The sequence below is a fragment of the Ovis aries genome, chromosome 12, assembly GCF_016772045.2.
Source record: "Ovis aries strain OAR_USU_Benz2616 breed Rambouillet chromosome 12, ARS-UI_Ramb_v3.0, whole genome shotgun sequence".
Lineage (NCBI taxonomy): Eukaryota > Metazoa > Chordata > Mammalia > Artiodactyla > Bovidae > Ovis > Ovis aries.
In genome coordinates, this window is record NC_056065.1 from 71,145,715 (window position 1) to 71,163,655 (window position 17,941).

At 36.2% G+C, this 17,941-nt stretch overlaps 1 protein-coding gene across 3 annotated transcripts in view; it reads left to right on the top strand.

Annotated features, from left to right (window-relative positions):
• The window catches only part of LPGAT1 (lysophosphatidylglycerol acyltransferase 1), a 152,573-nt gene that overhangs the window by 97,806 nt on the left and 36,826 nt on the right, over positions 1-17,941 (top strand). For all 3 annotated transcript variants that reach the window (XM_060396725.1, XM_027956306.3, XM_060396724.1), the window contains exons 3-4: positions 10,229-10,347; positions 15,662-15,757. In XM_060396725.1, coding sequence (XP_060252708.1) covers positions 10,229-10,347; positions 15,662-15,757 — 215 coding nt within the window. The remainder of the gene's footprint in view (positions 1-10,228; positions 10,348-15,661; positions 15,758-17,941) is intronic.

The window sequence follows — 17,941 nt, forward strand, 5'->3', positions numbered from 1 at the left end:
TTGTATGGCACTATGAGCTAAGAATTCTTAGCCTTTTACATTTGTAAAGGTTTGTTTGAAAAAAAAAGAAAAGAGAGAATATGCAACAGAGACCATATGTGGCCCTCAAAGCTTAGAATATGTAATGGCTGACTCTTTACAGAAAGTTTGCTAACCCTTGCTTTAGGGTAAATACCTAGGAGTGGGTTTCTTAGGTTAGACGGTAAGTGTATTTTTAACTTTAGAAGAAACTGCCAAACTGTTTCCAGAGTGGCTATATATTTTTCATTCCCATCAGCAGTGTCTGCAAGTTTGTTTTTCTGCATCCTTATCAAAATTTGGTATTATCAGTATGTTTAATTTTAATAATTCTAGTAAGTGTATGGGCTTTCCTTGTGGCTCAGATGGTAAAGAATCTGAAGTTAGCTCTTCATGGTTTTAATTTGTATTTCCCTAATGGCTAATGATGTTGAACATCTTTTCATAAGGTTGTTTGTCATCCTTTTATCTTTGGTGAGGTGTCCAAATTTTTTGCCTAGTTTTTAATTGAGTGATTTGTTATCTTACTCTTGAGTTTTAGAAGTTCTGTAAACATTCTGGATACAAAGACACAAATACTTTGTTGTGATTGCTTCCATTTTCATCCAGTCTTGTCATTCTCGTAACAGTGTCTTTTCCTGAGCAAAAGGTTTAAATTTCGATAAGTCCAGTTTACTTATTTTTTCTTTTATGAATTATGCTTCTCTTATCAAGTCTAAGAACACTTTGCCTAACTCCAGGTCATGGAGATTTTCCCCTAAATTTTCTTCTGGAAGTTTTGTAGTTCTCAGTTTCACATTCAACTCTGTGATCCATTTTGAATTAATTGTAGTAAGGTATGGGTTTAGGTTTTATATTTTTCTAACATGGTTTGTTGAAAAGACTCTTCTTTCTCCATTGGATTGACTTTGCACCTTTGTCAAAAATCATTTAGCCATATTTGTGTGATCTGTTTCTGAAGTCTTTTTTCTGATCTGTTGATCTGTGTGTCTGATCCTTCACCAGTGCCATGCCATTTGATTAGCTTTATAGTTAGTAAGTAAAATTTACTTTTACTTTATTTTTCCTTTTTAAAGTTATTTCGGTTATTCTAGTTTGTTGGTCTTTATACATTTTAGAATCCAGTTGTCTGTATATGTAAAAATTCTTTTGGGGATTTTTATAAGAATTGTGTTTTATTTGTAGACCAACTTGTGGGAGAATTGATATCTTTACTGTGTTGAATCTTTCAGCCCATTAACATGGTATTCATTTCATTTTAGTCTTCTTTGAGTTCTTTCATCAACACTTTGTAGTTGGAAGCATACAGATCCTGTCCATGCATTTTAGATTTATACCTGAGAACATTTTTTGATCTGTTGTAAGTGGAATTTAATTTTTAAAACTTCCTATCATTTATTACTAATATAAAAATATGATACTTATTGTTGACTTTGTATTTTTCAACTTTTCTAAACTCATTTATTAATGTGCTAAGTCGCTTCAGTCATGTCTGACTCTGTGTGATCCCATGGACTGTAGACTGCCAGGTTCCTCTGTCCATGGGATTCCCCAGACAAGAATACTGGAGTGGGTTGCCATTTCCTTCTCCACATTTATTAATAATAGGAGCTTTTTGTAGGTTTGGATTAGGACATTCTACAGAGATAGTCCTGCCTTTTGTAAATATGGGCAGAATTATCTCTTCCTTTTCAATCTGCATGGCTTTCATTTCTTCTTCATTTTCCCCCCCTTTTCTTTCTTTTTTCTCCTGTTACTAAACTCACTAAGACTTCTGGAATAATGTTAAATAAGACAGGTGAGATTGAGCATCCTTGCCTTGTTCTCAATCTTAGGGAGAAAACACTCATATATAATTAATACCAAATAATATGTTAACTATTGATTTTGTGTAGAAACACTTTATCACACTGAGGAAATTCCTTTCTGTGTTTAGTTTACTGAGAGTTTTTATCATGAATGGATATTGAAATTTAAGCACTTTTTGTGTATTAATTCATATGTGTCTTGGTCTTTTGGACTGCTGTAACAAAGTGTCACAGGCTGAGTGGCTTATGAACAACAGAAATTTATTGCTTATAATCCAGGAGGCTTAGAAGTCCAAAATCAAGGTGCCAGCACAGTCACCATCTGGTAAAGGCTCTCCTCATGGTTCATAGCCTTTTCGCTGTGCCCTCACTTGGTAGAATGAGCTGCATAGCTCTGTGGGGTCTTTTATAAGCCCACTAATTCCATTCATGAGGCCTCAACCCGTAGACCTAATCACTTTCCCAAGTCCTTGCCTACTAATACCATCACCTTGGAGGGTTGGGACATTAAGATATGAATTTAGAGGGATACAGACCTTCAGACTGTTGCAATATAATTGTGAGATTTTTCTTCCTTAGATTGTTAATATGTTGGATTATTACCTTCAGTTCTTGTGATGATAAAACCTTACTTGATTGCAGTGTATATTATTGGAGTACATTTCCTGATTTTTTTGAGGATTTTAATGGACGTGAGTCTGTAGTGGTTTTTTTTTGTTGTTGTTGTCTTTTCCTGGTTTTGGCATAAGGGTAATCTTTCCCTTCTTTTCTATTTTCTGGAAGAGATGGTATAGAATTGTTGTTTCTTTTTAAAAAGAATAGTGGAATTTGCTAGTGATATCATTTGGGCCAGAAGAATTATTTATTGGAAGGTTTTTGACCATAAAATCAATTTCTTTAGTAGACTATTTGCTTTATTTTCTTTCACATTAAGGGCTTTTTCTGGTTATCTGGTAATAATGACAGTGTGTTCTTATTTAAAAGTAGGGGACTATAAAGTTGATTGGCAGCCCTACTAGTGGTTGAGGCTTGTCTACACTAAGCCTCATTGTAAGATAATGATTGGACTACTTCACTGGAGAATCCTAAATGTCAGTATTTTTCTATCTTTTCTCATGAGCTGATCAGATTTCCCAGAGAAGACTCTAGCAGTCTCCTTGCTGCCATATCCTGGGGGGTGAGTGGGTAAAAGCTGGTGTCACAGGGCTTGATCTTTGTTTGTAATAAGCACGTGTTCACTTAGTCCTCATGTTGTTGGCACTATTCTCATTTGTTATTTAACTCACTCTGATTTTATTACAGGGTCATATTGACCTCAGTCATTTTGAACTCTCTTAGTGGTTTTAAAGGGGATAGAGGTGGGAGTAGGATGTTTGGACATGTGTAGGGTCTTCGGGGTGGTAACGGAGGATGTTGACCAGCTGTGCTGAAAGTTTTGCGGTGCTGGTGACCGAAGGTAGAATTGCTTCTTCCGAGATACATATCTTCCCTTTGGGGAACTGTCTAGGTTTGAGGTAAAACAAACCTGTCTAGATTTGAGGTAAACCAGTTAGAGTTAATTATCAGTTATCTTTGACTTCCCTGCTCTTTCTCTTTCCAGTCTTGCCAGTGGTGATTCAGATTATATTGGTATTTGAAATTATAAACTATTTTAAAATTTTGTTTTAAGCAGGTGGCTAAAGTAGAAATGAGAGGTCAAGTTAGGAGGTCGCTTTAGAAGTCCACGAAAGAGGTGTCGATGGCTCGGCCTAGAGCAGAGGTAGTAAAGAAGGAGCAACATAGAGGCTACAGGATGTGTCTTGGAGGTAGAGCTCAAAGGACTTAGATTAAATGTGGAGAATTGAGGAAAGGAAGGAATCAAAGGTGGCCTTAGGTTTTGTCTTGAGTTGGTTGGGTGAATGATGATGTCCTTTGTTGAGATGGAGAAGACTAGGGTAAAGAACTGGTTCTGTATTGAGCATATTAAATTTAAGATGACAGCATCCGGGCCCAAAAGCAATGTTGATTCTCTTTTCTTAGGTATCCTTTGCCTCTTTCAGTCAGTTCAGTTCAGTTCAGTCGCTCAGTCGTGCCTGACTCTTTGCGACCCCATGAATTGCAGCACGCCAGGCCTCCCTGTCCATCACCAACTCCTAGAGTTCACTCAGACTCACGTCCATCGAGTGAGTCAGTGATGCCATCCAGCTATCTCATCCTCTGTCGTCCCCTTCTCCTCCTGCCCCCAATCCCTCCCAGCATCCGTCTTTTCCAATGAGTCAACTCTTCGCATGAGGGGACCAAAGTACTAGAGTTTCAGCTTTAGCATCAGTCCTTCCAAAGGATACCCTCTTTAGTCTGGGTTATTGTTCAATTGTCATGCACAAAACACTTGATTCTTGGCTTCTGTTCCACTCCTTACTGTTGTTGTCCACCACCCTTATTTGTTGTTGAGGATAAATAAAGTTAGTGGACCTAACCACTAACTTGGCACGTCTACCCCATTTCCTGGTATGATCATGGGCAACGTCAGGGGCTGTGTGGGCAGTGTACCCGTTTATTCCTCTCCTCAAGGTTCCTCAATGCCGTAAGACACCCACAGTGACAGCATGATACAGTGGTTTTGAATCCCAGTTCCTCTACTTCCTAAGTGTGTAACTTTGAAGATATTGCTTAACCTTTTGTATTTCATTTTCTTCAACTGTAAATTGTGGATAAGTGTCTATACCTTTGGGATTTTTGTGAAGGTTACATAAGAAAATAATGTGAATTATTTTCTATTACTAATTATTAATGCCTGATACATAGTAAACATTCTATAAATGATAGCTATTAATATTATTAGTATTTAATTGTATATCTATTTAATAATATATGCTACTATTATTCTTTTAGTTAAGCAACCCTTCTAAAAGCTATACCTTGAGCCTTGCCACCTCAAGTTTAACCTCTTAAAGTGCCCAAAAGTAGTGCTGACTACAGCTTCCCAGTATGGTCAGTATTCTTAAAAACATTGGTGCATAAATTCCAGTGATCCTTGTTTATACGCATACATTCAGTTCTCCTGGGGGCTTTCTCAAAATGTCTGGACCCTATTTGTGGAGGTTTGAATAGGATGGGTAAAGGCAGACATCGCGGGAGGCACCAAGTATCTCTAGAATAATAGCCCTCCCTCTGTTTTCTTTTAATGAATCACTCCCTTGCTTGCTCCCTCCCCTCCTGTCTCCTCTCTGTTACTCAGTACCCTGAGCTGCTTTCTCACAGCCGCCTGTAGTGTCCTCTCTCCTTTTTCATCTTCCTCTGCTAACCCCTGGCTTTGGACGAGTCCAGTCCAGTCTGCCTGCAGTCTGGGCTACTGAAAGCCACAGTTTGGAGTTTCACGAGATTCTTCCATGTGTTGTTGTTTCTTTTGTCTCTCTAATCTTTACTGTTCATATTAGAATACCTGACCTTATGTGAGTGATACAGTGTATCACTCAGTTAATAGTGATTTCAAAGGGAACTTCAACTGTCGTGTAATCTAACTACCCAGGATGTCTGTGATTCTATCAATTATATCTCATTCATTTCACAATAAGTTTGAATAGCATAATGATATCATTATGTTTCTTAAGTGAAAATACTGAGGCACACAATCATAAACTAGTTTGTGCCATCAGCTTGCCGATATTTTTTTTTGAAAAGCAAGCTATGATTATGATTGTGTTATTATGATTGTATGTAAAAAGCAACCTTTCTTCTCCACATTAATTCTGTTTTGTGGATCAGTATAACAGCTTTAAGTAAGTAAGTAAAGTCACTCAGTCGTGTCCGACTCTTTGTGACCCCGTGGACTGCAGCCCACCAGGCTCCTCAGTCCATGGGATTCTCCAGGCAAGAATACTGGAGTGGGTTGCCATTTCCTTCTCCAGGGGATATTCCTGACCCAGGGATCAAACCCAGGTCTCCCGCATTGGAGGCAGATGCTTTAACCTCTGAGCCACCAGGGAAGCCGTTAACAGCTTTAGCAGCAGTGTTTTTAAGGAATTTGTGATGGTTTAATTGTTGTTTTTATTTTCTTTTTGAGATGTGAACTATCCTGATCAATTCTAGTCTATGACTTTTGGGGAGATTTATTAATATATGTGTATGTGTGTGTGTGTAGTAGGTGATAATCTTTAGCCTTGGTTTTTAATAAGAATTTTTAAAAATTCAGTTATAACTAGGGAACTTTTCTTCCAGTTTTTACCCAGTTGTCTTTCATTCCCTTTGGAAATAGTGGACCTGACCCAGTTCTTTTTTGAGAATTCATTTCACAGAACAGTATGTTAAAATATTTTTGTTCTTCTAATCAAGTATAATGTAAGAACTGGCTGTCATCCATAGTTTCTGTTCTTTAACATGAGAATAATTCTATTCCTTGGTTAAGATACTGGCTCCATTATTATACTTACTGGTTTGGATAGCAGGCTATGATTTGAGGAACACAGCTATTTCATACATAAAATAAATGTTTTTTCTCTGCAAGCATTTTTTTAATCTTGATTTTGTCTAACAGTGATCTTTGAAGTACATAATGATACGGTAAAAGTATTGGTAAAAGAAGAATCCTATAGCTACTAGAAGTGAAATTTATTGTTGAATAAAATTCAGCTAATTATAAAATATAGCATGACTTTATTGCTACATCAGGATAAGTTTTTAAAAGTTGATCCAGCTACCTTCCCTTGTTTGATTTAGTATTCATGTAAGTCTTAGTATAATAAATTGACATTTAGTTTGAAAAGTAATTTTAGTTAAGTTGTGGCAGAGAGAGAAAATATGTATTGGGTTAACTCTTAATGATTATACCCTTAAACTATTTGTAGGAATGAACATTGAGAACCATTTATAATATATAATATTAGGTTTCTATATAATCTTCTGGGTGTTTAAAGTATAGTGTTGTTGTTTTTTTCTTATAGTTGGTTAGAAAAAAACTATTATTTGAAGGGAATAGAATGGAAATTGGAGAAGGAAATGGCAACCCACTCCAGTGTTCTTGCCTGGAGAACCCCAGGGACGGGGGAGCCTGGTGGGCTGCCATCTATGGGGTCACACAGAGTCGGACACGACTGAAGTGACTTAGCAGCAGTAGCAGAATGGAAAAGTGAAATGAGGAAAGTTGAGGAGGGTGGGATATATTAGTTTTAGAGGGCTTCCATAACAAAGTGCCACCAACTGGGGGACTTAAAACAACAGGAATTTATTATGTCACAGTTCAGGGTTAGAAGTCTGAAGCTGAAGTTTTGGCAGGGATGTTCTGTCTGACAGCTCCAGTGGGAGGGTCCCTTCCTTGCCTCTTGCTCACTTTCGATGGTTGTCTGCAGTCCTTGGCTTGTGGACGCGTCACTCCAGGATCTGTCTCCGTCGTCACATGACATTCTCCTTGTGTATCTCTGTGCAAATTTCCCTCATTTTATAAGGACACCAGTCATATTGGATATAGGTTTAGAGCCCACCCTAATCCACTCTGACCTCAGCTTAACTTGATTACATCTACAAAGCCCCTGTTTCCAAATAAGGTCACATTCATAGATTTTGGATTGATGTAAATTTGAAGGGACGCTATTTAAGCCAGAACAAAGAGTTTGAAATTCAATTTATATTTTGAGATTTGAAACCCAACACACTGGATTTATCTACTTTATATCTAACAAACGGTAAGATGCATGTTATATAGAAAGCTTATTTTTATTTGCAGTTATATTTACCCGTAGGCTTTCCTGCGTCACAGGCCTAAGTATCTAGTATTTTCCATTCATGTAGCAGAAATTGCTTAAAAGGAATATTTGGTTATAAAACATCAATGTGGAGCCAGAAGGCTTTCCACATTACCTCTTAATAGCCCAGTATTTATAGAATCGAGTTAGACTTTTCTTGTGTTTTAACTGCTATTAGAATAATACTTTTGCTCTTGTTCATTTTATATCCACAGTGCCTGATACTGCTTTATTGAGTGAAGAATGAGTTAATGAAAGGGTAGGGTGTGCATGTGTGTGTCCATTGAAGGGTTGTTGACAGAGGCGTAATATGGAAGTTCTCACTTAGTAAATATATTCTCTGTCTTTTCTGAAAACCCAGCTGATGACATCCTTCACAGTGTTCTGCACTTGGCCTTTATTGCTTACAGTCATTTCATCAGTTCAGTCCCGTTGTTCAGTCGTGTCTGACTCTGCAACCCCGTGGACTGCAGCACTCCAGGCCTCCCTGTCGATCACCAACTCCTGGAGCTTACTCACATTCATATCCATCAAGTTGGTGATGCCATCCAAGCATCTCATCCTCTGTCGTCCCCGTCTCCTCCTGCCTTCAATCTTTCCATCATCAGGGTCTTTCCTAATGAGTTAGGTCTTTGCATCAGGTGCCCAAAGTATTGGACCTTCAGCCAGTATCATTTCATATTAGTGTATAGATGATGATTGCATAATATTCTATTGCATGGATTATTATAATAATATTGTAATTTTATAAATTAAAATATTATAATTTATTTAACTAGCCAGCTCCCCAATTTTCCCTATCAACCACCATTTTAGAAACTTCTATGAATTTGAGCTACTCTTGTCTTTTCAATTGCTTTCATCTTTGCTCTTCTAAATGACGCTGCAGTGAAGAGCTTTGCATCTGTGTCACTTTACACATGAGTATGTTTGTAAGATGAATTCCTAGAAGTGGAATGCCTGGCTAAAAAGATTTTTACATTTCTTAGTTCTCATATAGATTGCCAGATTGACTTCCAAAACTCTTGTACCGATTTATACTCCCGCCTCCCCCCACCCTGCATACAATGTATGATATATCAGCTGTTCAGATAAGTTTAAGTAAGGTTAGCTTGTCAGCTAAACTTCACTGGCAACTTGGGAAAGCAAAGGCCACTCTGAAGGAAAGTTGTTGCCACTGGACTGTCCCCAGTGTTTTACCTCTATTCCTTAAGGATTACTGGACATCTGTAATGTAGTTTCCATTCTGCATTCATTTAAAAAGCTTAAAGTAAAAGGTTTCAGCACCCAGTGTAAGCTACTTGTGTTTTAGTAATAATTTCTGAGAGAATGATTATGGAAGTAGATACCACAGCTGATTGAAGGCAAAAGAAGAGGGTGGCAGAGGTTGAGGTGGTTAGATAGCATCACTGACTCAGTGGACACGAATCTGAGCAACTCTAGGACATAGTGAAGGACAGGAGAGCCTGGTGTGCTGGAGTTCATGAGGGCGCTAAGAGTTGGTCAAGACTTAACAACTGAGCAGCAGTAACAACCACAACTGAAGATATGTTCAGCCTAGCTGAAATTCCCTTAATACAGACTTTTAAAATGAAGGCATAGATGCTTTGCTTAGATTTTAATAGAAAAAATTAGCAGAACTCTTTTTTCAAATGATGTCTTAAGAGGAGCTCCACTATACTGGGGTGACAGTGAAGTGCGGCTGTGGAGGAGGGGGTCTGGCAGAGGTAAAGCAAGTGAGCTCCAGGTCCCCCATCCCTGTTTCCTCCAGAACTATTACACACAGGGAGCCCAGCCTCTTTCCTTATAGCAGTGACAGAGATGAGTGAATACTAGCGTGTATTCAGCCTCTGGTAATTTATGTCAGACATTTGAAGAACCTAGAAGCTTCTCCATAGAATCCTGATGTTTGAAACTGATGTTTAATTTTATCTTTTGTGTGTGTAGTAAGTGTACTATAAAATGAGGCACACCTATTTGGAGATATCACTGTTTTCCTTAGAGTATACATATAGGTTTTGGTGCAATGATTTTTCATCTGGAGATTTTTAATAAATGTAACATCTTTAATGGTTTTCTTATAAAATTAAAATGCTTACACATTTTATAATATTTGCATATTTTATTCTAAAGTAGAATTTAAGGGTCTTTGGGAACTGCCTCCCAGTGAAGATCAGTTTTGGAGATCAGTTTTGAATTCATTTCCCCAGACTTTTTTCAATGTGTTAAATTATATGTAAATTTTATTCCTTCTCTGAAAAAATGGAATCATATTATATATACTGTTTGGTGATTTGTTTTGTTTACTGGATAAGGAGTCCTTTCAGGTTAGTGTATAGAGATATCTTCCATTCTTTTAATGGATTTATACTGTTTCATTGTATGAAAATTATCCATTCCCCTGTTGGTGAATTAACTATCCTTTATGCATATTTTTGCCCATTTGGACAAATGTTTCTGTAGGATAAACTCTTAAATAGAATTTCTAAATCAAAGGTATGGCTGTTTTACATTTTCATGGATATTTTGGGTCTCTCTAAAATATGAATACCCTGATTTTTATAGGAAGTATACTTAGGAAATAAACTCTCAGAAGTTTTAATGTGCACCAGTGTTTCTCACATAAGATTTCTGGAAATAGATAAATCTTTAAAATGACAGCTTTGGAACTTTTTGTCTTCACAGTGATGGAGTGGGGGGAAGATGTTAAAGCAATTTCAGAAGATGAAGCAGTCATGTTGGTGAACCATCAGGCAACAGGAGATGTGTGCACTCTGATGATGTGCCTCCAGGACAAAGGACTGGTAAGCCATCCCGAAGGCAGAGACAGACTGTGGGGAAGGGGGGTTGACGAAGGGTCAGCTGAGTATCTTACTACAGCTGGGAATGTAAAATCTTGAAGAAAAAAATCTACTGTGTATATAATTCTAATCACTCTAAGAGGAATTCATAGACTTAAAGAAAACCAACTGGGATAATGTGGATTATACCTCCATGAAGCTTTTTTTTGTTTTATTATTATTATTATTATTATTTTTGTTTTGTTTTAAAAAGAACTGAAATGAAAGCAAAGTTAATATGGTTCAACTTGGGGCTGTCTTGAGGTGAGTGGTGGATTGCCAGTTTGAGAAATACAAGCACAAAAAACAGTTTGCTTAAGACAGAAGAATAAAATTGGATGGGGAATTAGGTGATCTTGGGGATTTTTAACCAGAAGAAAGTAAGGTAGATATTGTTTTGAATTTCACTTAGAAAGCAAATTGAAAGGAAAGATACTACGTCCATTTTATTCAGTGTTCTAGGACTGTGTTTGAACTGTTGATTTCACATTGCTTATATTGATAACTAAAATATATCTATAAAATGGGAAGATGTTAAAGCCAATCCTTAACATTAAAAGAACTAACACCTTAGGAGAAGGTAAAGAGGTTATGTTCATAGAAAAGTAAATAAATAAAAAGTATATAGAATTGATGGAATTAATCTTTGGCCTAATAATGAAGGAACCAATAGGTATTTTATCAGTGTTTCATGTTCATGGTCACTAACTATAAATATAGAAGAACATCATCCTGTAAGATGTCCTCTTAAAGGAACTGATAAGCTAGTGATAGGTGAAGAGAGGGAATAGCAAACAGTACTTAATTACGAAGTGAGAAGTATTTGGTGGAAGGTGAGCTCACCATTTACTTGGTGGATATAGAAAACTTTGTGGAGAGGAGAAGACATAAACTTGACCTGAAAGGGTTGAGTAGAACTTAAGCAGAGTAGTGAAGCAAGGGCCTCTTCTGTAGTGAAATAATTGTGGCCAAAACCCAAGGCAAGAATACATCTGGTGTGTTTAGGTCCTCAGAGTTTGATTCAGCAGGTCAAGGGTCAGAAAATGAGGTGAGAGTAAATGGAAAAGGTTTGCTTATTATGAAATCTGTTTTTGTTATTTATCTGAGAAGCAAAGGCATTATTTTGCTAGAATGTAGAATAAATTCAATAATTTCTTATGTTCAGAATTGTTAAAATAATATCACTGTATAGATATATTTGCATTTATAATAATATGTCACCTGTCCTCTAAATTATTGATGTTAAAATTTTGTAAAAACTAGTTTATTTTTGGACTTCTCTGGTGGTCCAGTGGTTAAGACTCTGCTTCCACTGCAAGGGGCATAGTTTTGATCCCTGGTTGAGGAACTAAGATCCCACATGCCGTGAGGTGTGCCACCCCCCCCCCCAAAAAAAAAACCCTATTTGGCTTTATATCAAGGAGAACATTTTTATTCTTACTGATAAGATACTTATATTTATAGTGATTTTTCTGAGGCCCTATGATGTCTTCCATTGGTTTTTGAGTCTCAAAAAGTGCTCAAACTGATAAGTATAAATATCCTAACTTTGTTACTCTTAACTTCAGTCTGGCAGAAATGATGACTGTATTAGTCAGAATATAGGTAATCTGAGATTCACCAATATTGTGGACAAAAGAAATTTTGATTTATTTGTTTGCTTTTGTAAAAAGATTTCAGTTAGTTGGTCTTCTGCTCATTTTTCTGTCCAGAGTTATTCCCATTTTCAGATTAGTTATACTAAATATTTTTTACCATCTGATATTACTAAAGTGTGAAATTTCAAAGAATTTTTATCTTGTTTCATAAGGAGTAGTTGAGAAATAAAAGGTAGAACATTATGATCTCTACTCCTGCCTAGTAAGTGTGGGGCAATATTAATTTATACTCACAAGTAGAAATGTTTACTTGATTAATTGCATACTCCATGGGCACTTTCAAAGAAAGAAAGCTAATGTCAGTTTAAAACTGGCCCACTAGGGCTTCCCTGGTGGCTCAGATGGTAAAGAATCTGCCTGCAATGCAGACATGACTGAGCAAGTAACACTTAAAAATATTAGTTTAATGGTGATATAAGTGTAACATAGCTTTTTGAATTCAGGAATTCCTGTGGTGCTCGTCATTATTCCTTTGTGGAGCAAGGGCACTGCTTGCATTTTGGTAGGACAGCACTGTTGTTCTCAGTTGTCCTGCTGGAATTGTTTCCCTTACCTGGCTGCAACCTACTGCATGCTAGTAGAACTCCCTAGCTATTGTGACAGCCAAAATTGTCCTTGTAGATTTCTAAACTGGAAAACCATTGACTTTACTAACATTTCAGAATGATATAAAGAATGGAGCCCTTTATGTAAGCCTCTCCAGATGTTTGAATATGTAGAAAATCCATGCTTATGGGTGAAGGATAATTAATGTAAAGGATAAAGCACAAGCTGGAATCAAGATTGCTGGGAGAAATATCAATAACCTCAGATATGCAGATGACACCACACTTACGGCAGAAAATAAAGAAGAACTAAAGAGCCTCTTGATGAAAGTGAAAGTGGAGAGTGAAAAAGTTGGCTTTTCACTCAACATTCAGAAAACTAAGATCATGGCATCTGGTCCCATCACTTCATGGCGAATAGATGGTGAAACAGCGGAAACAGTGGCAGACTTTATTTTGGGGGGCTCCAAAATCCCTGCAGATGGTAACTGCAGCCATGAAATAAAAAGACGCTTACCTTGGGAGAAAAGTTATGACCAACCTAGACAGCATAATAAAAAGCAGAGACATTACTTTGCCAACAAAGGTCCATCTAGTCAAGGCTATGGTTTTTCCAGTGGTCATGTATGGGTGTGAGAGTTGGACTATAAAGAAAGCTGAGTGCCGAAGAATTGATGCTTTTGAATTGTGGTGTTGGAGAAGACTCTTGAGAGTCCCTTGGACTGCAAGGAGATCCAACTAGTCCATCCTAAAGGAAATCAGTCCTGGGTGTCCATTGGAAGGACTGATATTGAAGCTGAAACTCCAATACTTTGGCCACCTGATATGAAGAGCTGACTCATTTGTAAAGACCCCGATGCCGGGAAAGATTGAGGGCAGGAGGAGAAGGGGACAACAGAGGATGAGATGGTTGGATGGCATCACCGACTCAATGGACATGAATTTGAGTAAACTCTGGGAGTTGGTGGACAGGGAGGCCTGGCGTGCTGCAGTCCATGGGGTCGCAAAGAGTTGGACACAACTGAGCGACTGAACTGAATTTTGTCCTTTGGAAATACCTAGCAGTGTTCTGACAGACAACCTTTGAAATATCGACTGAGTTGACTCAGGCAGCTTGTGTTTACTGACTTCCTTTTTTTCGGGAATATGAGTCAAAGGATTAGTTTTATTTTCTAAACATTCTAGTACCTTTTTAAGAAATGTCTCTTAAGTGAGGGGTCTTGCCCTTTCAAGGCAGTTGATGATTAAGAATTTTCATATCTACTAATAGAACTCTACTGGACATGTAATGTATATTTATTGACTTGTAATATTTTCTGCTAAAATAAATTAGGACAGAATTATCCATACAAATCTTAAAAGATAGCTTGACTGTCTTACTGAATTTGTTTTAGGTTACTTTCTAACTGAGGAGGTAAATCCACTATAAATGTAAGATTAAACATAAAAGCTAGTTACTTTAGTGTTGGTATATTAAACCCAGAGATCAATAATTTGCAGCCACACTTCATACTGTGTGTAAAGCTCAAAGATTTTACAGGTTGAATCCACTTGCTTTTTGTTTTGTTTCTTGGGAAACTTTTCAGCAAATTCCATTTAGTTCAGATCTCAATTTATGTACACAAAGTAGTTATCATTACAAAGCAAAACAAATTATTTTATTCTGTATTAATTGATTTGAAAATTAATCTTTCACTGGGCATGTATCTATTTTTTTAAGTTGTTTTATACAGTAAAACTGGTGGAATAGGAATCATGCAACTGAATTATTTAGTAATGCTGAAAAATTAAGGCAGAAGCTCGAGTATTATATTATTTGTGGGGTTTTATAATGTTTTTGTAAAAGCAGCACATGGGTGTCAATGCTTCATGTTTTCCTTATATGTGCATACAGTTTTGTGCTTAGAGATAGAATTTATGTTTGTTATTCCCGTAGGAACCCAAGTAGAGCTCTGTTGCATTCTTAATTGAGGCTGTAGATTTCACTTTATTTAAGGCTTATAACAAGGGATGCTATTATCTTAGCAGGGGAGAACAATTAAGTAATTCATTAGCTAGATCCTGTTTACACTTACTTTTAATTTTGAAATTTTGCTTGGAATAAAGTCTTCTGCTCCTGATAGAGTATTAACTTTTATCAGCAATGGATACCATTATCAGCAATGGATAATATTTTTGTATTTAAGAAACAGTATTTTTATGCTGGTAAAGAGTATGGCTTTATATAAACTAACAAATACACTTCATAGTAGAATGTGTAAATCACTCTACTGAATTAATTTTTAAAAATTTACAGTGTATTTTTTGAGTAAATGAATTTAGTGTTCTTTTGTTGAACATTTTTATATTTTTGTATTTATATCTTAATATTTTTTGGCTTTTAATGTTTTAACCATTAAGGTAAAGTCACATTTTATAAAGCTTTAAAGAAGATGTTAACAAAGATATTAAGGCTTTTATAAAGCCTTAATAACTGTTTAATTGCTCAGTCATACCTGACTTTGCAACCCCATGGACTAGTCCACCGGGCTCCTCTGTCCGTGGGATTCTCCAGGCAAGAATACTGGAGTGGGTTGCCATTTCCTCCTCCAGGGGATCTTCCTGACCCAGGGATCAAACCAGGGTCTCCTGCATTGCAGGCAGATTCTTTATCGTCTGAGCTATTAGGGAAGCCCTTACAAAGCCTTAGTGCTTATTAATTAAACTCATAGCCCTCATTTGATAATTTAGGCATATTGTATTATTTCAGAATAACTTTACAAGTTATATAAGAATTGCCAGTCATGTTGTTTATATAGAACAAATTAGAAATCATTAAGTTCAAATTTAAGTTAGTTCAGTTTTATCTATCACCCAGTGATGTATATACCTGTGATTTAAGAATCCAAGACTTGGAATCAAGACCTGTAATTTTTCATGTAGCACTTTACTTGTAGAAATAGCATTAGATTTTAAATATTTAGGTTAATGAAAAGTATGGTTGGATGATTATGCTTAAAATTTAGATACTGGCTAGCTATACTCAGTATTTTTTCTATCCAATATTTAATTATTTTTTGCTTTTAAATATTTTAGGTTGTTGCTCAGATGATGTGGTTGATGGATCATATTTTCAAATACACAAACTTTGGAATTGTTTCTCTAATTCATGGAGACTTCTTTATAAGACAGGTAACTAATGAGCATTTTTTTCCATAGTGAGCGTCTTGATCAGTCTGAATCTTTAGTGTAAAAAGAGACATCACAAAACTAATTGTAATAGAGCCTCTTCTAGTTATCTCAGGGAGCTGGAAATCGGTTCCCTAAAACAGAGTTTGAATGATTTAAGTCTGAATTTGAGTATGCATAAGTATTAAACATGCAAATATTTTCATCTCTACCCTCCTCCTCCCTTTCTAAACAGTTTTCAAGCATCTACCACATTCTCAGCTCTTCTGAGATCACTGTTAATTTTATTTACGAGTCACTGTTACATGATCCAGAAGATACCTAAATTAACAATTGTGAGATTGTTAAATAAGATTACCAGTAGGGAGAATATTAAGTAATTAAATAAATAAATATTTTGTGAATTCATAATATGAAAACTGAGTATATCAGATTTCTGTAAATCCAGAGAAACCTTAGAGGAGAAGATAATACATGGCATAAATTTAAAGAATGAGTATGAGTTTGATGGAAGAAGATGGATTGGGAATGGATCCCAAGCATTAGGAATAGTTTAGTAGGAAAAAAAAATACTCACTTATCAAAATAGTGTTTCCCTGATATGCTACTTAGAGTCACATGCTTTATTTTCTCAAAAATGGATAATTGAAATATGATATCAAGAGTATTTATGTATGGTAATGCCACACTAATCTACTGTTTATATATTTAGCAACTTCACCTTGGATGGTGCAGTACCTTTTACATATTAATTTATTTAATGAATTGCTGGTGAATCTAATTAAACCTCTTCTGAGAACTGCAAATTCAGAAATAAGCTGAAATAATGTAGAAAAACTTCTGAGCTCTATGAAAACACATATCCCAAAACACATAAACTTTGCTACAGACAGTTTTATGTACAAAACATTTTTTTTCCAATTCTATATAATTGCTTCGTTCCTTCTGGGAAGGCCCTTGGTTTTTCTGAGCAGAGAGGTGGGAAAAAAAGCAGGCTTGGTACCTCAGGAAGAACGGGGAATGGGGATTGGCCACAATAAGACTGAAACAAAATAAGCAGATCAACTTATAAGTGATCAGAACAACTTAATGAAGAAACTAATCTTGTATCGCTGGAGGGAAAGACAGCAGAACTGACAATTGAAGCAGTCTGGGTGGAGTCCAGAGGAGAAGCTGGATGAACTGCTTAGGAGTCTGAGGAAATTATTGAATTTATAGTGTTGAAACAGTTGACCTTGTTATCATGATGATCCTTAGGCCTCAAGAAGAGGCTAAATTAGACTAAATTATCAGTGAACTTTGAGGAGTTGAAAGTAGAAGATAATGTACTCCAAAACATTTCCTTTTTTATTACAGTGTTGTTTTACATACTTAAGACTATATTTCAGATTATTGGAGAAACTTACAAATTCACTTATAAAGAACAAAAATATTTTTCCTGTTAGATAGTAATTAAAATCTATAACTTGAGGGTAAGAGAAAGAGAGAAAAAAATATTAATATTAAAGAAAGTCTCTTGGGGCTCTGCTACTAGACATTTTTAAGAAAATATTTCCAAGGATATTAAAAATATTTTACGTGTAGTCTTGGGAACTTAATAAAGTTTAATCATAATCAGTTCCATATATCAGCTAAGAAAATTGTTATTTGTTTTGCATTTGGAATAATTTAAAGACTGAAAGCATACGAATTATTTGGGGGAGCTTCTGTAATTTTGTTGGCTGGAAAATTACTAGCAAATTGATCATATTGAAAGGAAGAACCTTTCTAATATTTAGTCATGAGTTTGGGGCTTTCCTGAAAATGCTTCTGAATTCTTTTTTTCAGTATCCAGGTTATCCTCTTTCTTTACTTTCCCTCAAAACTGAAACCCAGTCCATTAGAACATCCTGTTAGCATTCAGACTTTTTTCCTGAATGTATGCACCTCTCATTTATATCCTGTAGTTGAATCTCATCAAACTCCCCTGTCCAGACTCTACAGCAGTCTCCTAACTCATTTCCTGCAGTCTTTTTGTCACTGGAGCCAGAAGATATTTAATGTAAATAAGATCATGACTCTCCCTTTTTGAAAACTGTTTAATGACATCCCATCCCAAATTACTACTCACCAAACTCAAGGCCTTTCTCATATGATCTCCAACTCTCTACAGTTCTCAGCCATACTGACCTTGTCATGCTCTCGGAA